Genomic DNA, 25179 nt, shown 5'->3' with positions numbered 1-25179 from the left:
GAGCCCACATTCTTAATCCCTCTGCACCAATGCCTGTGTGTATACCAAATGAGTGAGGATTTACCTCTTGAATACAAGCTTTGTTTCCAAGAGCATTGAAAAGGCAAGGACTCTGAAGTCTCTTAAATACTACCCTGGGAGTAGAAAGGGAGCTTGGAAGCCCAATCCCTTTTAGTAGGCTCGAATCCCAACTGCAGTATCCTTGCCAAGTGTTCACTCACTATCTGCCTTCGTACCTGAGCGACACAGATCTCAATTACCTTAGACGATATCCCCTTCACCTTTCAATAGCTGTGACAACCAAAAATCCTACACTGAAACATGGCTCCCTGAAATGGTGACCCTTGGGTCTTCTTTCTGTGCTTTGGGATGGAATAGAACAAATTTTACCTTCTTCCATATGGTAGCCCTTTAGATACTTTGCAAACATCAATTCCGGTCCCATTGAAATACAACTCCCCCACCACCACCCCTGCCCTAAAAAAGAAAAATGTATATTAAAGGAGTTATTCACCTGTTCATACTCTCAGTTAACACCACCAGAATACCTACCACTGGTGAAAACTCGGCTATCTATATGCTGATGGGAGTATGAGTCTAAAATGCTAACATAGAAGATAAACCTACATAGATATGATTACATTTTACAGGTAGAAAATTATGAAACCTCAAGGATACCTCAAAGAGCGCTGTGCTTGTCCAGAGGAGAGTTCTTTTCCAGTTGGCTGATACAGAGGAGATGCTGTCTGGTCTCGAAGGAAGAGTATTACTGACCACCTGTGGGGAGAAAGCCAGATGACCAGTGGGTTACAAGGCAGCATAAGAATGACAGTGCTAGGCCGGCGCCGCGGCTCACTAGGCTAATCCTCCGCCTTGCGGCGCCAGCACACCGGGTTCTAGTCCCGGTCGGGGTGCCGGATTCTGTCCCAGTCACCCCTCTTCCAGGCCAGCTCTCTGCTGTGGCCAGGGAGTACAGTGGAAGATGGCCCAAGTGCTTGGGCCCTGTACCCCATGGGAGACCAGGAGAAGCACCTGGCTCCTGCCATCGGATCAGCGCAGTGCGCCGGCCGTGGTGGCCATTGGAGGGTGAACCAACGGAAAAGGAAGACTTTTCTCTCTGTCTCTCTCTCACTGTCCACTCTGCCTGTCAAAAAAAAAAAAAAAAAGAAGAAGAAGAAGAAGAAGAAGAAAGAAAAGAAAAGAATGACAGTGCTGGCCTTGGAACAGATCTGCTGTAATTCAACTTCATTTTCTTCATCTGTTAGATGGAATTCACAACACCAGCCCCAAGTTGCCAGAAGGATCAGGTGCTAGGGATTTAAAACAAGATGATAATAAGAGGGAATTATGCTGTGGTGTGCTAACGATTCTCCAACCCTGTTTTCCCAAATGTGAAGACGACCCTGTTACTTGCACAACTTGATGAGAGCTGGGGATTCAGGAGACACATGACTTGGCCAGAGTCCCACTGAGAGGCTTCCAGGCCAGCACAAGCAGGGGAAGAAGGGAAATAAATGCCAGAGCCAAGCAACATGGCCTAACTACGAGCCAAGACCACCAAATATCGGCCCCAGTTCCTCTGCTCCATCTCATTACAGAATAATCCCATAAGGTGCGAGCAAAGAAGGATCAACAGCTGAAACACATTATCAGCCACCTACGCCTTGAGAGGGGAAGGCCCACTGAGAGATTAAGACACTCAGGACTTGTCAGAGAGCTTTTCCTGCAGCCAGGGTGTCACTAATTGACACGTGAGCCTTGGCAACCACGCCATCTGGCTCATTACCACCACCACCTGAGAAAACAGAATCTGCCCTCACGCAGCGTCGAGGGCCTAGGCGGAGAGCTGCAGGAGGTGCCCAGGGAGATTTTCTTCGGGATCTTGCAAGACATCTTCCTGCTCCTATTCAGACTGCCCTCTTGGGTTAGGTAAAAGCTGTGTATCTGCAGTCAGCCCGCCATCAACAGGCCTCTATGAAACACTGTATGAATCAGGCTTCTTTAGGGGTAAGGGAGAGAGAAATTCAGCCAAAACTGGCGTGAGCACAGAACAAATTGATCGGCTCATTTAACTAAAAAGGCAGTAAGAGATCATGGTTTGAGGCTGGAGAGCAACAGGTGCTCAAACTCATCAGGAACCTGCCTCCCGCCAACTCGGTTCCAATTTTCTCACTACTGGCTTCATTCTGTTTTGTTTTGTGGGAGTAGTGAGTGCTCCTATTGATATGCTCTAAACCTTAGGAAAAGAGGAGACTAAAGAGGCGGCAGTGTATGAATTTACAGCCAGACTGAATTTATTCAGAGAAATCAAACTCATAGAGGTGGGTGACCAACTGCCAGGACACTGATGGAATACGTGGCTGAAGACCCCAGCCCTGAGGGGCCGGGCCTTTTTATAGTTTAGGAGGGCTAAGGATGGTGGTAGGAGGCAGCAGGTGGAGAGGAATGCCTGGAACTGGTCTTTCAGGTGGTCTTGAGGGGTGGGGTATGAAGGCAATAGGATTGAGACCCAATTGAGATTCAAATGCAAGGAATACATTCCAATGTTCTGGTTTTGTTGTTGTTGTTGTTTTGTCAGGCAGAGTTGACAGAGAAAGAGAAAAGTCTTCCTTCCATTGGCTCACCCCCCTAATAGCTGCTAAAGCCTACAGCACGCTGCACCAATCCGAAGCCAGGAGCCAGGTGCTTCTTCCTGGTCTCCCATGCGGGTGCAGGGCTCGAGCACTTGGGCCATCCTCCACTGCCTTCCCAGGCCAGAGCAGAGAGCTGGACTGGAAGAGGAGCTACTGGGACTAGAACCTGCAGTGCCGGCACTGCAGGCAGAGGATTAGCCTAGTGAGCCGCAGCGCTGGCCTCCAATGTTTATCTTTTGGGCAATGATGGAGAATGTCTGAGACTTATGTCTTTGGTCTATCACTAATCATTAACACTGAAAGAAAAGGGAAAATAAGATAAATTGAGCTTCTTTCCAGAATAAAATAAAAACTAAGAATTAGCTATGAATGGATCAACTTGGATTATATGTTAATTCCTCAGCAAGCCCCCTTTCAGGGGCTGCAATACATTGATTAAGCAGTCCTGTGTGAAGCACTTCCATCACTGGGTCTTTGGCTAACCCCACTCACACCACCCGGATTGACAATGGGTGAGAGCTGAGTGTTCTTCAAGAAAAATCCAGGTGCTGTTCACAGAAGACTAGCAAATAGATACTAAGTGAGCACAAGCAACACATGTCAATTCTCAAAATTCTTTTGGTATAAACCCAAAAAGGAAGCCCACAGTGAATCCACACTTTTGTTATCAAGGAAACTATCGCTCAAGGGAGAAGAGTTTCCCCTTCATAAAATTAAAAGATAAGCAAAGTGGGGCCGGTGCTGTGGCTTAGCCGGTAAAGCCACCGCCTGCAGTGCCAGCATCCCATATGGGTGCCAGTTCAAGACCCGGCTGCTTCACTTCCAATCCAGCTCTCTGATATATGCCTGGGAAAGCAGTGAAAGATGGCCCTGGTCCTTGAGCCCTTGTACCCGCATGGGAGACCCAGAGGAAGCTCCTGGCTCCTGACTTCAGATAGGCGCAGCTCCAGCTGTTGCAGCCAATTGGGGAGTGGATGGAAGACCTCTCTCTCTCTCCCTCTCCCTTTCTCTGCCTCTCCTTCCCTCTCTGTGTAACTCTGACTTTCAAATAAATAATTTTTTTAAAAAAAGCAATTAATCTGAAATATACAGTATGGGTCATTAATCTAAAAGATAACCTTAGGAGTTAAAAATTTTAGCTTACAGATAAATCCCTGTACCACCAGTTGCCTGCTATAACTGAAAAAGAAACTTGATCTCTCTGGGCCTTAAACTTTTTTTTTTTTTTTTTTGATAGGCAGAGTTAGACAGTGAGAGAGAGAGAGACAGAGAAAGGTCTTCCTTTGCCCCCAGATGGCTGCCACGGCCAGCACGCTGCGCCAATCTGAAGCCAGGAGCCAGGTGCCCCCTCCTGGTCTCCCATGCAGGTGCAGGGCCCAAGCACTTGGGCCATCCTCCACTGCCCTCCTGGGCCACAGCAGAGAGCTAGACCGGAAGAGGAGCAACCTGGACAGAATCCAGTGCCCCAGCCGGGACTAGAACCTGGGGTGCCGGCGCCAAAGATGGAGGATTAGCCAAGTGAGCTGTGGCACCAGCCAAACTTTCTCTATAAACTAGGGACACTAAGACTCTACTCCAAAAGGTTACTGTGGTAATTTAATAAGCAAATGTATGGAGGCATGAAATACTGCATATCATTCATCCAATACTTACTATGTCCTGAGAACTACAATAGACACTGGAAATTCACTGGTGAATAAGGAAGTTCCTATCACTGTGCTACTTGAATTCTAAAGCTCAAAAAGTAAACACATAAATGAACAAAAAAATGAGGTAGTACATATGAAAAAATAAAATAGAATAAATGCTAGTGACAGAGGAGAGGACGGGAGGATGATGAGGGAGGACATTATCAAGGAGGTAACATCTCATTTTTGTCAATATTATTCTCACTGGCTGAAGAGATTTCCAGTTGAACGAACGGTTGTATTTTTTAGCAGGTAACATTTTACCTGTAATCTTCATGACAAAAACAACCAACCATGGGACTATCTGGACTCAAAGCAAGAGTAGAGAAAGACCTGTCGTTTGAAAGACAAATACTGCATTTTTGCACTTGTATGTGAAAGCTAAATGATTTCAGTGGAGTAGACAGTAGGATACATTCGTTGGCTTAGTCCTTTCTACCCACGGATGCCACCGAGGAAGCATCATCAAATTCTCTCTTCCCACTGCCTTGTTGTCTAATTCAGTCTCCTAAAGAACCCCAACAGCTGCAGAGGCTCCTCATGGGAGGGCTGAGCTTTGTAACAACCAATGAGAGTCTACAGAGCCATGGCGAGCAATGGGGAACACTCACAGACTGTGTGCTAATGAGAGACCCGAGCAGCAAGCTCTCCGGGGGGGGGGCTTTGGGGCTGTCAGCTATGCTACCACGGCCGTGGATGCACACGACATGGATGGAAGGGTTGTAGAACCAAACAGGGCTGTCTCGAGAGAAGATGCTCAAAGACCAGGTGCCCAGCTACCTGTGGAAAAGCTCTTCGTTGGTGGCATTAAAGACAACACTGAAGAGCATCACCTCAGACGTGAGGCTGAACAGTGTGGGAAAATCGAAGTGACTGAGAAAGTGACTGTGGCAGTGGAAGGACAGAGGTTTTGCTTTTGTGACCTTTGATGACCATGACTCTGTGGGTGAGTCTGTCATTCAGAAATACCACACTCTGAATGATTCCAGTGGTGGAGTCAGGAAGGCCCTGTTGAAGCAGGAGGTGGCCAGTGCTGCATCCACCCCAAGAGGCTGAAGTGGCTCTGGGAACTTCGGTGGTGGCCGTGCAGGTGGTCTTGGTGGCAATGACAACTTCGATTGTCACTGAGGACACTTCAGCGGTCAGGCTGGCTTTGGCAGCAGCCAAGGTGGTGGTGGTTATGGGGATGTTTGCAATGCATTTGGTAATGACGGAAGCAACTTTTGTAGAGGTGGAAGCTACAATGACTTTGGCAATTATAACAATCTTCAATTTCTGAACCCATGAAGGGAGGAAACTTTGGAGGTAGAAACCCTGGCCCTACGGTAGTGGTGGCCAATACTTTGCCAAACCACAAAATCAAGTGGCTATGGCAGTTCTAGCAGCAGTCATAGCTATGGCAGTGGCAGACGGTTTTAATATCTACCAGGAAACAAAGCCTAGCAGGAGAGGAGAACCAGAGACATGACAGGGCAGCTCTGGGTTACAACAGGTTTGTGAACTCTGCCAAGCACAGAGGTGGCAGGGCCTAGCTGCTACAAAGACCTGTTTTAGACAACACCTGTGTGAATGGGTAAAACACCTCCAGGACTGTATTTGTGACTAATTAGATAACAGGTTATTTTAACTTCTGTTCTGTGGAAAGTATAAAGCATTCCAACAACAGGTTTTAATGTAGTGGTTTTTTGTTTGTTTGTTTTTTTTTTTTTTTTTTTTTTGCACTCATGCTCTTGATTGCTAAATGTAACAGTCAGATCCAGACACTGAATAAAAGTGTCTCTTTCAAGAACAAGAAGAAGGGTGGGGGGGGTAAATATTATCAGTAATAGTAGTAGTAGTAGTAGTAGTAGAGAGTAGAATAGTGGTTACCATGCCTGGAAAGAGTGCTGAGCAGGAAGGGATGGAGAGAAGATGGTTAAGGGGTGCAGCTAGATGAGAAGAATAACTTCTTTTTAAAAAAAATTTACTTGAAAGACAGAAAGAGAGAGGGGAGAGACAAAGAGAGAGAGAGACCTTCCATGTGCTGATTTATTCTCCAAATGGCTGCAAGGGCTGGGGCTGGCCCAAGCCTAAGCCAGGATCCAAGAGCTTCTTCTGGGTCTCCCATGTGGGTGGCAGGGTCCCAAGGACTTGGGTTCATCCTCCACTGCTTCCCTTGGAGCATTAGCAAGGAGCAGGATCAGAAGAGGAGCAGCCAGGACTTGAACCAGTGCCCCTATGGGATGCCAGCGCTGCAGGCAGTGGCCTAACTTTCTATACCACAGCACCAGCCTGAAGAGGAATAACTTCTAATGTTCTATAACACAGCGTATAGCTGTGGTTAACAATGACTAATTGAGCATTTCAAAATAGCTAATAAAAAGAATTTTTAATACCTCCAACACAAATATGTCTGAGATTACACTTTCTCACCCCTCCCCCTCCTTTCCCAAAATTGATTATTTTTTAAATGTTGAATCATCAACCTTACTTATTTATTTTTATTTGAAAGACAGAGAGGTGGGGCTGGCACTCTGGCACAGAAGGTTAACTCCTTAGCCTGAAGCGCTGGCATCCCATGTGGGTGACGGCTCGAGTCCTAGCTGCTCCACTTCTGAACCAGCTCTCTGCTATGGCCTGAGAAAGCAGTAGAAGATGGTCCAAGTCCTTGGGCCCCTGCACCCACGTGGGAGACCCGGAAGAAGCTCCTGGCTCCTGGCTTCAGATCTGCGCAACTCTGGCCATTGCAGCTAATTGGGGAGTGAACCATCGGATAGAAGACCCCCTCCCTCCCTCCCTCTCTCCCTCCCTCCCTCTCTCTCTCTCTCTCTGCCTCTCCTTCTCTCTGTGTGTGTAACTCTGACTTTCAAATAAATAAATAAATAAATCTTTTTTTAAAAATGAAGCAAAATGGCCAGCGCCTTGGCTCACTTGGCTGATGCTCTGCCTGTGGCACCGGCACCCCGGGTTCTAGTCCCGGTCTGGGCACCAGATTCTGTCCCAGTTGCTCCTCTTCCAGCCCAGCTCTCTGCTGTGGGCCGGGAAGGCAGTGGAGGATGGCCTAAGTGCTTGGGCCCTGCACCCGCATGGGAGACCAGGAGGAGGCACCTGGCTCCTGGCTTTGGATCAGCGCAGCGCACCGACTGCAGTGCACCGGCTACAGCGGCCATTTTGGGGGTGAACCAATGGAAGGGAAGACCTTTCTGTCTGTCTCTCTCTCTCTAACTCTGCCTGTCAAAAAAAAATTAAAAATAAAGCAACATAAAATCAGAGGATAACCATTTTGGCATAGCAGTTAAGACATCCCTTAGGATGCCCTCATCCCAAATCAAAGTACCTGGAATCAAGTCCTATTTTGCCTCTGCTTCCAATTCATCTTCCTGCTAATGTGCATCGAAGGCAGCAAATCACAGCTTGAGTACTAAGTCCCTGCCACCCACATGGGAAACTCAGATTGAGTTCCTGGCTCCTGGCTTCAGATTTTTTAAATGAAATAAAAATCACATCAGGTATTTAAAGGCAACAGGGAACAAACAAGCTGGCCAGGACTTGAAGGGTCAGAGCATAAAGAAAATGCACTGAGATGACCCCAGAATCGCTGCTTCCTCCAGTCGGAGCATTTTCTGATATCAAGGCAGAACAAAAGAGCAAAACAGAAAGAAGTGACCTGGAGCTTACAGCAGTTACACTGGATGAAAAAGACAGAAATTCAAGTGCCAATATCCCAAGGACAAAGAACGTCCAGAGCAGAGAGCCCAGTATTCTGCATGCTCTTCTCATAAATGCATTTGCTAAACTCCCACTGCACATATATGTTGTCAGAGACTGAGAGGGAAGCCAAGCAAATGTAGCTGATAGCATCCTTGAGAAGGTCGAGCTCATGTCCCTCTCCTTAAATGGGCACTGGACTTAATGACTCACCTCCATATAACAGAGTGTGAACAGTAAGTTTACACTGAAGAAATCTGACAGACATTACATAAACCAAATGATCAAAGTTGATATCAACTGTGGTAAGTTATGCTGATATCATATACCCCTCAATATCATGTACAAAAGCACTTCACCTCAGTGATATTCTTCCAAAAACTAGTAACTTCAGTCTAATTGTGAGAAAACCATCAGACAAAATCAGAGATGTTCTACAAAATACCTGACCAGTGCTCTTCGAAACTGTTGAGGTCAAGAAAACCAAAGAGAGATTGAAAATCTGTCACAGTTCATAAGGAATAAGAAGATATGATGACTAAATTTAATGTGGTACTCTAGAGTATATCCTGGAACTGCCAAAAGACAATAAAGAAAAAAAAACTGGAAAAATACAAATTCAGTGTACTGTTGAATTAATACTAAGGTACCAACATTTATTTCTTAGTTTTTTAGTTTGTTTATTTATTTATTTTAGAAAGGCAGCATGAAAGACAAAGAATTAGAGAAAGAGAAATCATCCATCCACTGGTTCACTCCCTCAATTCCCACAACAGTGAAGGATAGGCCAGGACAAAGCACAGATCTCGAATTCTATCCAGGTCTCTTACATTGGTGGCAGGGATTTAACTACTTGACTCATCATTGGCTGCCTCCCAGGATCACACTAGCAAGAAGCAGTACTGGAAGCAAAGCAGCCAGGATTTGAAGCAAGCTTGCTTATATAGGATGTGGCCATCCCAAGCAATGATTTAAACTACTCTGCCGCAAGACTCACCCAGATTTCTTAGTTTTGACAAACGTGTCATTACATAAGATATTATTAGAAGAAACTGGGTGAAAGGTATATAGGAATTTTTCTGTAAGTCTAAAAATAAAATGAAAATGAATGATAATTATTGTGGGGTTCTTCATGAAGAATGGTCAGGGAAGGCTTCATTAAAAAATAAAGCAAAATAATATTTTTGCAAAACAGCTGTTGATTATTGAAAGGCTTCACAATGATTTGTCAGTCTCATAGGCTTACAGAAGCAAAAATTGGGATTAAGATACCACCAAAGAAAAAGTAGTTACTTTCAATTGAACCCTGATGGATTTTGCCCAATGAGTAAGATAAATCATAGATAGACTCTACTTAGAAAGCCTAAAACACAGCTCCAAATTACCTGAATAGATCACTAGATCAAGGTGACCTGTCTACAATCTACCAACAAAAAAGAAATGTAATGCTTCCCTGAAGATAATATGGTTCAGGGCCACTATAATTTTCACATATAGTTTAAGATATTCACTGAAAAAATATCAAACTTGCCAACAAACAGATATAAAGAACCAAAACCTATGGAAGAAAATCAGGTAAGAGAAACATACTAATAGATGGCCTGGATTTTAGGATCATCAGAGAGGAACTGCCAATCAGGATAAACATGTTCCAGAAGATTGACAAAAAGATGAAGAATTTTATGAAGGAGCTGGAATCTGTTTTAGAAATAATTAAGAAGTGGCAGTTCTAGATCCAAAAATCAGTTCAATAGGCATGTACAAAACCAAACATAGCACCACAGAAGGTTAATGAAAAGAACAGAAATGATTCAGGCTGGTACAGAGGGATAAAGAGAAAATAGATAATGTTGAAAAGGCCATCAGTGACATTTAAGACAGAATGAAGAAGTCTAACATATGTTTAAATTGGCCATTACATGGAGAGGTGAGAGTGAAGGAAAAAGCAATACAGAATATTAGTACTGATGAAATACATCAGGACACAAATCCAAAAACATTCAATGAGGCTCAAGCAAGATATAAAGGAAACCAAACCCATAAAACTGATTTAAAAATATGAAGGACGGAAAAATCTTCCAGAACACCAGAAAAAATGTGAAAAGAATAATTACCTTTACAGGAACAAAAAATAAGACTTACTGCTGACTTTTCAAAGATACTATGTAAGCCAGAAAATAATGGAATTGTTTTAATATATTTATTTTAATTAAACAGTGCACTTCTAAGGAGCAAAGAATAAAGCAAAATGAATACTGGAAAATGTTTTGAACTCAATACTGAAATACAAATTATCACAATCCATTGGATGCAGCTTGGGGGGAAATAGGTCTTAAACATTTGAGATCTAATTAGTAAATAAGAATGGTTGAAAATCAATTTTCAAGTATTTATCTCAAGAAATTGGAAAAAAGACAAGCACATTAGACTCAAAAAATTACATACATCAAGACCAAAAAGAAAACAAGTTTATATATTATAGGTGAAAATGTTTAAAGTTAGTTATTTGAAGTGAAAAATAAAATGGCTAATCCTTTAGCAAGAATAGCCAAGAAACAAGTGAGAAAGCACACATTACCAATATGACAAATAGAAGAGAATGTATGATTACAGATTCTAAAGACTAACAAGATAAGTGGATTCAAAGCATTATGCAAATACATGTGAAAATGTAAATAAAATGGGCAAGTGTCTAGAAAAATATAACTAAAATCAACAGATGGACAAATAGTCAAATATCTATTAAATAAATTGAATCTGTAAATACAAACTTTCCTTTAAGCAACCTCCAAGCTTAGTTGGCTTCACTAAGGAACACTCCAGACACTTACAGAAGAAATAATGCCAGCTTGCCTATACATTTCTAAAGAATGAAAAAGAGAAAACATCCACTTCTTGATGACACCACCACATTCTGCATACCAAAACCTGAAAAGGGCATTTTTTTAAAAAGAAAAGTTATAGGTCAGTACCTCTTACAAAGATGTTTCTTTTTAGTCAAAATCAAGCAAAATGAAAGTAATAAAAATTAGAATAGATCATTTTTGGCAAATAATGACTTGAAGGGGTATCTGAGGCAAGTCTCTAGGGTAACATTTCATATATGAGATATTCATGTACGTACATGCATGTGTTCCAGTTTTAGATACTTTTTAAATACGTAGAACATGAATTTATTTCCATCATGCCCTGCCTTCGAGCAACACTGGTATTATGCTCTTCTTGTGCTACCATTTTCCATAGTTCAAAGTGTATACAAAGTACTTAATGGACATAAGTGGTCTTCACCAAGTTCATGGCAAATTGTTATTATGAAAAAATGATGCATTCAATTTTTTAAAATTTGCACTAAAATGAATTCAACATTTAACTTTTTCCAAAAACTGTTGAAGTATCCTAGTTTTGTTAAAAATTGAATGGCTAAATCTGTGAAACATCAACACAAGGTCATACAGTGGGTTTTGAACCATCTAAGTATTTTTTAAATAAATGAATAAACCCCTGAGTGAATGAAAACCCCAGGAAAACCATATCTGCTACCAAGCCTTCTTAAATGTCCTTGTGGACATTTAATAAGAGATTAGAGACCCAATAAAATGAACTGAACAAACAGATGTGAAACAAGAGTTAAGGACAGGGGTGAGTGCTGTAGCGTAGCAGGCTAAGCCATACAGGCGCTGATTCATATCCTGGCTGCTCCTCTTCCAATTAAGCTCTCTGTGACCTGGGAAAGCAGAAGATGACCCAAGTGCTTGGACTCCTGCACCCATGTGAGAGACCCAGAAGAAGCTCCTGGTTCCTGGCTTCGGATTGGCCCAGCTCCAGCCATTGCAGCCCTTTGGGGAGTAAACCAAGCAGATAGAAGACCTTTCTCTCTGTCTCTTCCTTTCTGTGTCTTTAACTCTGCCTCTCAAATGAATAAATAAAATCTTTAAAAAAAAAATTTTAGGGGCCAGCGCTCTGGCACAGTAGGTTAAAGCCACAGTCTGAAGCGCCAACATCCCATATGGGCGCCAGTTTGAGTCCCAGCTGTTCCACTTCTGATCCAGCTCTCTGCCATGGCCTGAGAAAGCAACAGACGATGACCCAAGTCTTTGGGCCCCTACACCCACACGAGAGACCCAGAATAAGCTCCTGGCTCCTGGCTTCGGATTGGATCAGCTCTGGCCGTTGCAGTCATCTGGGGAGTGAACCAGCGGAAGGAAGACCTCTCTCTCTCTCTGTCTGGCTCTACCTCTCTATGTAACTCCATCTTTCAAATAAAAAAAATATAAATCTTTCAAAAAAAATTTTAAAAATTTTTTTAAAAGAGTTAGGACATCCTGGGGAAAAAAATAGAAAACAGTGACAGAGATGGTTTGGAGATGATGGAAATGACGTATGAAAAGATAATAAAAATGCTCATATGAATGTCAGAACACAAGTGTATACCTGGCTACAAAAGAAAATTGGGGGTCTCATGAGAAAGTCAGGGTCTGCTTAGCACTGATATGAGGCACTTCTTCCTCAATGGTCCTACCTGTCTTCTTTTATTCTAGGTCTCAGAGGAAAGAAGTCAGAACCTGCAAAACAGAGTCATAAGGTCTAGATTCAATTTGTTGGTGTTAGCCACTCATTCAACAGTTCTGAGCCTGGAGTCACAGGATAAATGGTCTCAATAATTTACGCATCTACTGCTTGGGGGACTAAAAGTTCTCCTGGTGACACTGAGATTTCCCAAGTGTTTCTGAGGTCCTTTATTTAAAACCCAAAGAACAGACTATTGCATTGCAATAAAAAAGGCAGTGAGTGTCTCCTTTAAGTCTGAGTTAGAAAGCACTAAGAGTAAAGCATCAGTGGCTTGGAGGAAAGGCTCTGCCTCAATCCTGTTTTTAAACCCAGTTTCATCATAATATTTCAGCACCGTTAGGAAAACTGCTTAGTTGCTCCAAATATCCATCTCTCTTTACACAATATCACTGAAGCCTGTCAAAGCAATGTTGAAATATCCAGCACTCTCCTCTGTGAATGTCATTATGAGCATGGGCTGGCATTATGTTAATTACATCAGCTGGCACAGGACCACATCATCTCACCCAATTAACACCCTTCCTCTCCTGTCTTCTCTTTAGGCCCTCTGCCTGAATCTTTTTGCTCTTTTCATTGATTCATTCATTCATTCATCCTCATAAGGAACATTTATTGAGCACATTCTACGTGCCAGACACTGTGTGTATAAAGACGGACCCTGACTCACCACGGTTCTGTTTAGGTCTTGTCTACTTTGTGATGGTGTGAAAGCCATAAGCCTTCAGTAGAAATCATATCGAATTTTAAATTTTGATCTTTTCCCAGGCTAGCAATGTGCAGTATGATATTCTCTCATGATGTTTGGTGGTGGCAGCAAGTCACAATTCATAGTCAGCTATACAATCACGAAGGTAAACAAGCAATATTCTACAGTGCACCATATTCAATTACATGAGGCAGTCAGCATTTTCTTACAAAATAGGCTTTTTTAGAGGTTTTGATAAAATGTAAAGTAATGTAAATGTTCTGAGCACATTTACGTAGGCAAGTTAAGCTATGATACTCAGTAATATTGAATGTATTTTCAACCTAAAATATTTTCAATTTACTATGGGCTTATCAGGACTTAACTCCATTATAAGTTCAGGAATATAGATACCAACATACATTTATATGAGGGTACTTCAAAAAGTTCATGGAAATTGAATTAAAATGTTTATTTAGGCCCAAAAAGTTTGAAATGCATGCAAAAGAAGAGTCCTCAGGAAGTGCATAAAAAGCATATTACAAAAAAAACCAGGTGTGGATTTCAAAAACTTTTGCACCAAAACAAACTTATCTTTTAATTCCATATATACATATCAGTAATGAACCAGGCACAGTTCCCCTTGTAAATTTCCTTGGCTTTCTTTCTGTATGCCTCTCACCTTAAATGATGCACAAAATAGGGGGGAAATCCTTCAGCTACACAAGCTATACTTGTGTTCTTGTCCCAGCTGTAAGTCAATTACCCTCTCTAGATATAATTTCCTTGCTCTTCTCAAATAAAAGTGCTGGGGCTGGCACTGTGGCAGAGCGGGTAAAGTTATTGCCTGTTGTGCTGGCATCCCATATGGGTGCCAGTTCGAGTCCCGGCTGCTCCACTACCGATCCGGCTCTCTGCCATGGCCTGGGAAGGCAGTGGAAGATGGTCCAAGTCCTTAAGCCCCTGCACCCACATGGGAAACCTGGACAAACTCCTGGCTCTGGCTTGCATAAGCTCAGCTCCAGCCATTGTGGCTAATTGAGGAGTGAACCAGCAGATGGAATACCTCTCTCTCTGTCTCTCTCTCTCTACCTCTCCTCCTCTCTCTGTGTAACTCTTTAAAAAAAAGATTTATTTACTTATTAGAAAGAGTGCTAAGACCAGTCTCTAAGAATTTCTCACATGGACTTTTGCAGTAGATCCTACCTGGCCTTGTATTTTATCACCACACACACACACTTCATTCTGGACACAACAGCCAGGCTAATCATATTAAACTGTTCAGTCCTACCTTGTTATTTATTACTCCTCTGCTTAACACTCCCCAGTGGTCCCTAGCAGAAATGGCCTAACTAACCCTCATAGACTCTTCAACGTCTCCTCCTATCACTATCCCCTTCCATCAGTGACCTCCATGCTGGTTCTTACACACTCCTAGCACTACTTCCCTTTCAGAGCCTTCGTATTTGCTCTTCCCACTACTTGGAAAACTCTCCTCCCCTTCCCAAGCTTCACACGGCTCAGTCCCTCTTTCCTTCCATGAATGACCCAAATGTCTTCTTTTCAGAAAGCCCTCTCTGGGAGAAAACTTCCACTTTGGCTATGACCTTGTCTAAACAAGATCAGAGTGCACGAACTCAAAAGGCTTCCATAGCCTTGGCAATTCATAACAAGAGCCTAGGGAGATTACTGAGGCCATAAACAAGAGTGTCAATTTGTTAAGTCAACAACAGGAGTCACTGTGCACTTACTCCTCATGTAGGATCTCTGTCCTTAATGTGTTGTTCAATGTGAATTAATGCTATAACTAGTACTCAAACAGTATTTTACACTTTATGTTCTGTGTGGGTGCAAACTGTTGAAATCTTTACTTAATATATACTAAATCGATCTGTATATAAAGATAATTGAAAATGAATCTTGATGTGAATGGAATGGGAGAGGGAGCGGGAAATGGGAGGGTTGTGGGTAGGAGGAAAGTTATGGGGGTGGGGGAAGCCATTGTAATCCACAAGCTGTACTTTGGAAATTTATATTTATTAAATAAAAGTTTTTTTTAAAAAAGCCCTCTCTGGTCTGACCACCCAACATAAACTAGCACCTCCATGTCACTCCCTGCTCCTTGCCCTGGTTTTCTTTTCTTTAAGATTTACTTATTTATTTGAAAGTCAGAATTACACAGAGAGAAAAGGAGAGGCAGAGAGAGAGAGAGAGAGAGGTATCTGCCATCCACTGGTTCACTCCCCAACTGGCCACAGGTCTGCCACGCGGGTGTTCAGGGGCCCAAGGACTTGGACCATCTTTCATTGCTTTCCCAGGCCATAGCTGAGAGCTGGATCAGAAGCAGAGCAGCCGGGACTCAAACCAGTGCCCACGTGGGATGCTGGCACTGCAAGCGGCAGCTTTACCTGCTACGCCACAGTTTTCTTTTTTAACCCTCATGATTTCCTAACATATCATATATTGCCTTGTTTTTTCTTCTCTTTCTGCTACCCTCCATTAGAACAGGAATCTCTGCCTGCTTTGTTCCCTGCTATATCCCCAGAATCTATAGTAGCGCTTAACACATGGTAAATGTTTGTGGAATAAGAAAGACTCTTTTCTGGAAATAAAGTAACTCTGTACGTCAAAATTCAGTCATGGTTACTAAGATTCAAGTCTGAGACCTACAAGGGACAAATCAAGTACTGGAATTACGTTGGAATTGGGTTGTACACTATACTTACCAATAGCTATGGACTGTTAGCCGAAGCCAATCCTTGCCATTCCATTAAGATTTTTGTTTCATACCATGTTGAGTTACAATGAGATTATATCTAAATGCCATTTCTACCATTCAGTTTATTATGGTGATAAAAACGGGCCTTACTGCCTTCATTTGACTTTGGCCCAGAGAGGTTTAGGGATTTACCCCATGAATCCAGTCTTTCCGAGGAAGAGTTAAGAAAAGGACATAATCCCTGACCAAGTCTTCATGTTGCTTTTTTTTTAATTTTCAATAATGATCTACACAAGAACAGAAGGACCTGGGCACACTATCAATGTAAGTGGTGAAAACTGTTGATTATCAACCATAAGGGACATTTCCCACAGAATTTCTAAAGTAATTCCACGTTCCAGAGGTTCAGATTAACTGTTCAGCTCTAACTGCCATATCCCCAATGTCTGGCACACGCTCCACTCATGTGTGCTGATCAAATGAAATTATCAGCTACACAGTGAAGAAACCTACTAGAAAAACAAGTGCCTCTTCCCCCAGTAATAGTTGCCCTCATCTCCTGCATGGGTCACAGCCTTGGGGTCATTTATCTCCACAAATAGCAACACACACACATACACAACATTCCTTGAAGGAGAATAAAAAGAAACTTCTACACATTGCATCCATAGCTGAGTAGACAGGTGCTTCCTAGCCAGGTGAAGAGCAAGGGAAAAGTTGCCAGCTCATAGTTTGCTTTAGTACTTCCAGAAGCATCATAATCACAGACACACACACACCTGTGTGGACAGAGCTCCATTTACAGAAGCAAGTAAACAAATACATGCACTTTAAATTCACTTCAGAAACAGGCAGGATGAAAATCATAAATAAATTTTTATTCTTAAAAATATACATGTTGGGTTCACCAAGCCTACTCTCAAATATACACACATATTGTATACACACATTCAAAAAGATATTTGCTTCAATGTGTGACTATGATGTGTAAATGAGATTATGTGAAGTGCACAATAGTGACTGGTACACAGAAGGCATGCGAATAAAGGTTAACTCTTGATTATATATACAGCATATATGTACCTGTGCTTGTTTCTGTAGTACATATATGCATGAATAAACTTGTGTGTATATATACATACATATACATATATATACACACCAGAATCATGTAAATATCCATCATCAAAGCAAAATTTATTTTCAGTCATTGCTCAAAACATCATGGAAATGCCGATGTGTGGAGCCAACAAAAGAAGTACTATGGGGTGTCCTGTTACAGTGCAGGGGCAGAGGAGGTGGAACCCTGCTGGTAGAATGCCAGTAAACAATATTTTGTAGACTTCCTCACTGGATAGAAGACCTGGAGAGAACTGGGTGTTGAGAACTAATCTATGAAAACCTGTCCTCCTAACCCTCAAAGAAGGAATTCCTGGGGCTGTGGCTCAGCAGGTTAACACCCTGGCCTGAAGCGCCAGCATCCCATACAGGCACCAGTTCTAGTCCCTGCTACTCCTCTTCCCATCCAGCTCTCTGCTGTGTCCTGGGAAAGCAGTAGAAGATGGCCCAAGTCCTTGGGCCCCTGCACCCATGTGGGAGACCTGGAAGAAGCTCCTGGCTTCAGATCAGCACAGCTCCAGCCATTGCGACCATCTGGGGAGTGAACCATCGATGGAAGACCTCTCTCTCTCTCTCTCTCTGCCTCCCCTCTCTCTGTGTAACTCTGACTTTCAAATAAATAAATCTTTATAAAAAAAAAAAAAGGAAGGAATTCCTAAAGTTACTGGTTAAGGGGAAAGCTTTGTCCTCTCTCAGTAGCCTTGGAAGGGAGAGCCAGCAGAGTTCCAGAGAGTTCAAATCAGCCAGAAAATCCTGCAGAGGTTATTAATCCACTAAAGTCCTGTAGCCTGGAGAAAATCTGATTAACTCTACCTCCACAGATGGGCTCTAACATGAAATGTATAGCTGGATTCTGAGACTCAAATAAAGTGGGGGAAAAGAGAGGGAGGCAGGATAAAGGGAAAGCAGGGGATGCATGTAGGAAGCACCAAATACCTGTGTGTAGGATTTAACTCTGTTGGTAGAGCCAGCTACAGGCTCTGAAGCTCAGTTTCCACAGCTTATCAATTCTGAATAAAACTGTCTCTTGTCCATTTGGGAAACAACACATCTTCCTTCTCTCCCAAAAGGGTGCCAGCCAGGGCAGCTCCTCTTGACCCTGGAAACTGATCAAGAAACCTCTCCCTGTATTTTCCTGCAGCAAGGACCTGGAGAGAGAGACTGCCTCTCTCCACCCGATTTTTTTAGAAAACCTCTTCTTTCTTTCCAGGGCTAAATATTGTAACTTCAGAGCCCTCAAGAAATTCAGAGGTCTGGTTCAACTCTGCACTTTTTAAATGATCAACAGCCCAGAAGCACTCTGCACAGGCTGTCTTCCTCAAATGCAACTACACTCTTTAAAATCCAAGGCAATACTTTGAAAGGCCTCAAGGGATTAACTCCTTACCCCCGCCCACCCCACAGCCTGCTCGCCGCCAAGAAGCTGGGACTAAAGGGGAGGAAGGCCGGTGGTGCCCAGCACTCTAAGCGTTAAAACCAACCCCAGAGCCTAACACGCCATTGGCCCAATGCAGGGAGAAGATCTAGTTTTCGCAGCCGCGGGCCAATGAACACCTCGAGTGGGAGGGTTTGAAGATACTAAGGAGTTTTCCCCCCTTTTTTCCCTCTCCACCCCCTCCCGTCGGCCATCGCCCCCCCCCCATCCCTACGCCACCAGTTTGTTAAATTAATGCAGTAAGAAAGTCTAGAGATCTGGAGGAGTCCTGGCCAAACGAAGATGGGCACACTCAGAAAACCGAGACGTCTCTGAAACCTTGAGGAGGCTCCTAAGCCCCACGGGGTAGCCATGGACCCCAGCAGCCCCTGAAACTTGCCCTGGGCTCTCGCAGGGCTGCAGCCCCGAGCAATGGGACACCTTTCCTGCATCGATCATAACTTATTCGGCGGGGACCAGAGAACAGGGATCGGCGCAAGGCAACAACAGACCGGAACGGAGGCAGGGGCACGAGCTTCTGGGACTCGGTCGCGATGCGACAGCCTGGCACCCTCTGCGAGATTTAACTGAAGGCAGCGCCGTCCACCGCGTTCCCCTCGCCCCAAAGCCCCGCAGGCAGCCCCAGAGCCAGCAAGCCCTGCTCTCTCCACCCAAGATGCTCGCCCACTCCAGCGGTCCGAGGCCAGCGCTCTGATCGCCTCTGAAGATTTTTTTTTTTTTTGCCCTTGCATGAAGCTGGCCGTTTAAACAGAAAAAACAGGGGTAAAAAAAAAAAAAAGAAAAAGAAAATATACCCACCCCCAAACGTGCCTCCCCAGCGCCGCAGGGAGCCGACAGACACGCCGGAGTTTAGCAAACAGCTGTACTCTTCGCGCTCCTGAAAAGCAGGGCTGGACGCTCTCCGTGGTGCTGAATCGCGTCGCGGCCGCCTCTATCCGTGGTACCCGCGGCCGCCTCTATCCGTGGTACCCTCAGCCGCCTCAAGCCGCGGCCCCCGGGGCTCTCGCTCCGCACCCCTGTTCCCCATCGCCCCTGAACATCTGGATTATTTTTTTCAATAGCGCTGGTTTTGTAAGTGCCAATTTGAAACATTTTTGCCCCCTCCCCATAAGTCGTGGACTACAAAGCACAAGGACCTGAAAAATGTACAGCTTCAATACTCTTCGACTCTACCTTTGGGAGACCATTGTATTCTTCAGGTATGCAATTTTCTACTGACCACATCGCTCTCATGGAAATGGGGGGAAGGAGTGCGGATGCTGCCCGTGCCCGTGGTCCCATCACTGGGGGCGAAGGGGTGCTGTGTACCGCTGCAGTCGGGTCCTCCCTCCCCCGCCCCCTCTTCGCCCATCCGCCCCCCCAACCCCCGCCCGCAGGGTGTCTGGCTTGTGCGTGGAGGTCTGAGACAGGCGCTGCTCCGGCAGCTGTTTGCCTGTTCCTTGTGGTTTGCTTGTCCTTCCACCGGCTACTACCCCTCAATACAACCCCCCGGGGGGCCCCTGCATATCAGCTCTCGCTTGGCTGAGGACTTTAAGGGGAAGCTTTAGGAGTTACTCAGTTTAATTAGGACTGCATTCTCTCTAACCGCAGTGCCGAAAACCTCAGCTCTCCCGTCTGAGAGCCAAGTGACAACTAGCGGTGACGGGGAAGGTTGCACTCGAACTTGCTGGACACAGAACATTTCATTTTCTCTCCTTTTTTGTTGTTTTCTTTTTTTCTGCGGGGGAGGGAGAGGGGTTTCTGAGGCCTGGTGCTTGGAGACAATAGTGTTACGACCCCGGTTTGCAAAAGCCTGAACTTGGATGCAGGAGAGATCTATTTAAGAACAGATACTGGGAAAACATTTCCCTTTTGAAACTTTGGCTCTCTCTTTTGCTTCACCCACCTTTCAAAACTCTACTTTGTGTGCAGCAGATGCTGAACCAATGGAAAATTCTTTTTGTTTTGTTTCTTAATCTATGTCTATTTCTGGTTCAATAGCTGAGTTGCCCCTAACCACTGTCAGATTAAAATTTTCAGCCTATAGGCTTGGCATTCTTATGTTAGTACAAGTGAAAAGTGAAAAATTGTATCTTCAGGTAGCACTGAAATAGATGGTTCTTTTTTAAGTGGGTGAATCATGCTGTCTTCAGATATGCTTATGATAAATTCCATTAACATGAGTTGAAAAAAATCACTCTTTTTCCATGACCTGCAGGGATAATTAATCTTCCTTATTTTAGATGCCTGCCTCTTGTGTATTGTATTAGCTTGGCATTGGATTAATAGTCATTCAAAAAATATACTCCAGTTGTTCTCGAAAATAAGTGACCACCAAATATTATCACCTCCCATCATAAAACAGAACATAATTCTGCTTTCATTTGACTACATATAAACTATGGGTTTGATGAGTCCATCAGTCCCTGTATTAAATGAATGACACCTCCTCCAAATTGTAAATGTCTGTAAGCCTCTCTTCATGTACTTCTCTTGAGATGAAGAAGATCCCCCTTCTCTGAGATACCTCGGGCTAAAGCTTCTAATCTCCAGTATAAATAATTCTGTGATAGGCCACAGTCCTGAGCACAGGTCAGAATGTAAATAGTCAAGGAGTCAGACAGAATGAAAAAAGTACAACAATCCAGGGTCTAGTGAAATGTAACTACTTTATGGGGGAATTATCCTATTAATATCAGATTCTTTCTTCTCTGTGTACCTGGTAAAACTGTAAAATGCTGTGGAGGTAGGGTATGTGGTAACATTTGTATGCAAATTGATTCTCTATTTGTCTTACCAGAGACAGAACTGAACCAGAGAGATTAAAGAGCAAATTAATAGGACCAAGCACATCATCCCCCCCACTACCCTACACACTCAAGTCCTTTTTTTCTTGATGAACAGTATGCAATGCTGGATCTCCTGTCAGACACTGTCATTCAGGAAAGGGAGACTTGGTCTAAAACGTCTGCATTGTAATCATTTGGATAAGGTTAGGAATCTCCTCTGTTAATTCTGCAAGTAAACTGGTGGTAGCCTGTCAGAAAACGCCACTCTACATCTCTTTTTCTTATGTGTGTGACGGCACACATGAGCAACAATGGATGTGCGATAGAATCCCATGTGTTTAAAAGAAGAGTGATGACTATGGAGATTTGGAAAGGCAGTTGTATCATTTGTGCTTTCAAAATATAGGAATAGCTACTTCATTTGAGAAGTGAATGCTCACTTTTGAAACACAAAGTAAGAAAAAGATATATTCAACTAGCAAAATACCCTCAGCAATTTTTCAGACAGATTTTTTTAAAAGGTCACAAATGGGTTAAAGTGAGTAGGTTATCTTTGTTCAATTGATATTTTCATTTCTAACTCTGATTTTTTTTCTGTTCTATGTGAAAACACAGAAGCAGTAAAATCTGGGGGCTCAGTACACTGTATGTAAGGGTAAATGAAGGCTGGCAGCTCCCTGCTAGGTTCCATGTGAATAACCCCTACTCCCCCAAGGGACAGCACTGAGTTGGAATAAGCAAATCCAATCATCTCAGGCACCCAGGTCCCCCTTAGATTAGATGATGCCAGCTGCTCACCTTGCTGGGGAAAAAATTGGGGGCTAGGAAATGTTCTCAACAACAGAAGTGCTGCTGCATTACCACATAACCAGTGAGTGACAATAACCACTGCAGAACAAACAACAATTGAAATGAATAGGGCAGAAATCTCATATGGTGCCAACACAGGGAACAAATTGAGGCCTTAGAAAGGGGTCCTGGTTGACAAGCAGCATTGCAGTTTCTCATCAGCTGTGTCACCAAAAGTAAAACAAGGTGATATGGCTGAAGTTCCTGCTGTGGTGTTTAAAAACCTGAAGCCCTAAAATCCTTTAAGACACATTCTGGATTTCAATAAGCTGAATTTTGTCTCCGTGTCTTCAGTTAAGGATGGGGTCTTACACCTAGACTAGAAAAATAATAGGCAAAGGTCTTTTATTTAATGGTAGGAGCACATTCTCTCAAACCTCCTGTCAAACCAAAGGGAACTTGACTTTGATCTCCAGAGCCCATACAGAGGCCATGGGCTGGAGCAGGCCCAATAGGATCCCAAAATTCTTCCGTCTTCTGCGTAACTCGGGCAGACTCATGGTGTATAACCGTGCTTCTCAAGCTCTGCATTACCGGCATTTTGAACTGGTAATTCTTTGTTATGAATGCTGCCCTATATGCTGTAAGATGTTTAGCAGCGTTCCTATTGCTAGTAACACCCTTTCCCTAGTCACAACAAGTCCAAAAAAAAAAATCTTCAGACATTGCCAAACATCTGTAGAGGGATGTGAGAGGGGGGAAGATAAAACTTCCCAGTTTCAAACTACAGCATAGAATGACCAAATTTTTAATCAGTCGCTTTGATGTACCAATTATAATGAGTAGGAGGAAAGTCTCACTTCCTTGAGAAAATGCACTTGTGAAACATACAAAGCACTACAGTGAAACAACAAGGAGCCTTGCTAATGCTTGAGAAGGGGACAAAGGCAAGGAAAGAAACCAGGTCTTGTCCATGGGTGGTTTTCCCAGAAGATCAGCTTTTCCTTATGCAACACCTCCATCTCCCATCCCATTAGATGCTTCCTTTGCACAGGGTCTTGTCCTGAGTATGACACTCAATAAGAAAGAAGTTTCTATCCACACTCACATAAAAATGAACATGGTAAATACATCATTTCATATCTTGGCCCTAAAAGCCTACCCAGGTAGAAGGCAAATGACCTTTTCACTCTTGTGGTCCCCCTCTTCCCTGGACTCCAAGTTTGGCAATGATGACCTTGATCTTTTCCACCTGGTAGTAAAGCTGTCCTCTGCCTGAAATCTGCTGCATTTGGGGCATCACAGAAAGCATCTAGGAGTGTCTGAAATGGACTTCCCTAAGGAAGGAAGTCTCTTGAGTAAGTTTGCATTGGGTCCCATCAGTTCACCCTCTTTGGGGGTTGAAGAACATTAAGACAAAGAAAAGTTCATGATTTTGTTCCCAAGGGACAGTCTGGAAAGGGCCCCTAGGCTGGTAAGAGGAGTTATGAATCAGCATACTTCTACATACTTGCAAAATCGGTAATGACTATCAGGGGATATTCAGGGAATTAATTTTTGAGGCTGCCTTATGAAAGAGGTGATGCACCATGTGGTGCAGTCGAAAGAGCTGTTGGGCCACAATTTGAGAGCCCCTGCTTCTACAGCCAGCTCTGCTCCCATCCTACAGCATAGCCATAATAAAACAAGTCTCTTAGACTTGTGGGGATTCAGTTTTCTTACCAATCAACACAAATGTCTGGAACTTGACACTTCTAGGTTCCCTGCAGTCTCTAGTAAGGGCTTTATCAATGCAGGGCCCATGACCACAAGGCTCAGGGTGAGTTGGCTTAGGTAGTGATGCTGCCTTCCTTTCTTTATCAGACACTTATCTATCATGGATATGTGTGTCCTGGCCTAAATGAGGCACTCTGCAGGGACAGAGGCCCCAGCAGCCGTCCTTGCACAAAGAGGAGGCAGTATTTTTTTTTTTTTGACAGGCAGAGTGGATAGTGAGAGAGAGAGACAAAGGTCTTCCTTTGCCATTGGTTCACCCTCCAATGGCCGCCACGCTGCAGCCGGCGCACTGCGCTGATCCGAAGCCAGGAGCCAGGTACTTCTCCTGGTCTCCCATGCGGGTGCAGGGCCCAAGGACTTGGGCCATCCTCCACTTCACTCCCCGGCCACAGCAGAGAGCTGGCCTGGAAGAGGGGCAACCGGGACAGAATCCAGCACCCCGACCGGGACTAGAACCCAGTGTGCCGGCACCGCAAGGCGGAGGATTAGCCTAGTGAGCCACGGCGCTGGCCTGGCAGTACTGTTTTTAAACACATATTGCACACCTTTCTTCCCTTCTCTGAGGGCCTATGGCGCTCCTGTCCAGGTTGCCTGTGTGCACATCTCATGACAGCATCACATTTATGTGGGTGTCATTATCTTGACTTCCTTCATCAGTTGGCAGAAAGCAGAATGATTTTCAAGATGGATGGCACTGTCTCCCTGCCTGGCAATCTTGACATTGTTCAGCAAGCTTTAAGGTATGCTTTAAGCAAAGCAGCCTTGGCCCAAGTGGCTGGAGACCTGGGATCTAGAATTTAGCAAGCTACATGACCTTGAAAGGTGCCATGACCCTTGGGGCCCTCACCTTCCTCAACTACAAAAAGAAAGGATTCAACCAATCATTCTATCTAAAGCCATTTTTAGCTGTGCCAGTTTAAGGTTATCTTCTCCCAATCTCCCCATGACAGCACAGTTTTTGGTTACAGCTATTGCAGCATATGTCAATTATTTTAAGAAATGGCCACATTGAGGTATATTCAGTCTCACAAGCCAGAGAGGATGAGGACCTCCCTAAATAACCTCACCCTCTGGACACCAGTATTGACAGCTCCTATAACTATGTCCATTTCATCAGGGCCATGAGAAAACATGGTGTCTGATCAGTGTTCTCATAGATCCAGAGAAGGGAGTGAGAAAGGTGGGCCCAGGTTTCTACATGTTTTATCAATCATGCTGTTGGTTGATTACCACAACGCCTATGAATTAAAAATCTGTTTACCAAACCCATTCGTCATTGCCGTATTTCTTGTTTTCCCCATCTTTATTAAT

The 25179-nt window shown here is 43.8% G+C and overlaps 1 protein-coding gene, 1 long non-coding RNA gene and 1 pseudogene across 21 annotated transcripts in view; 2 read left to right on the top strand and 1 right to left on the bottom strand.

Annotated features, from left to right (window-relative positions):
* Positions 1-25179, bottom strand: part of LOC138850198 (uncharacterized) — a 359276-nt gene that overhangs the window by 268668 nt on the left and 65429 nt on the right. For 14 of the 20 annotated variants that reach the window (XR_016235392.1, XR_016235388.1, XR_016235378.1 and 11 more), the window contains exon 1: positions 679-1140. This is a non-coding gene — a long non-coding RNA (uncharacterized LOC138850198). Of the gene's footprint in view, positions 1-678; positions 1141-1661; positions 1852-25179 lie in introns of those variants that run through there. The other 6 variants (XR_016235376.1, XR_016235383.1, XR_016235389.1 and 3 more) reach the window with 4 other exon arrangements.
* Positions 4467-5740, top strand: LOC100344808 (heterogeneous nuclear ribonucleoprotein A1-like; annotated as a pseudogene).
* GLRA1 (glycine receptor alpha 1) overlaps positions 18771-25179 on the top strand; it is a 99433-nt gene continuing 93024 nt past the window's right edge. Inside the window, exon 1 of the mRNA XM_008255290.5 lies at positions 18771-19734. Within this exon, the coding sequence (XP_008253512.1) occupies positions 19679-19734 (56 nt within the window). The 5' untranslated portion in view covers positions 18771-19678. The remainder of the gene's footprint in view (positions 19735-25179) is intronic.

The sequence above is a fragment of the Oryctolagus cuniculus genome, chromosome 6, assembly GCF_051225735.1.
Source record: "Oryctolagus cuniculus isolate XC-2025 breed Fujian yellow rabbit chromosome 6, ASM5122573v1, whole genome shotgun sequence".
Lineage (NCBI taxonomy): Eukaryota > Metazoa > Chordata > Mammalia > Lagomorpha > Leporidae > Oryctolagus > Oryctolagus cuniculus.
Note: the sequence above shows the minus strand (reverse complement) of the source record. Positions and strands in the feature narration are given on the sequence as shown.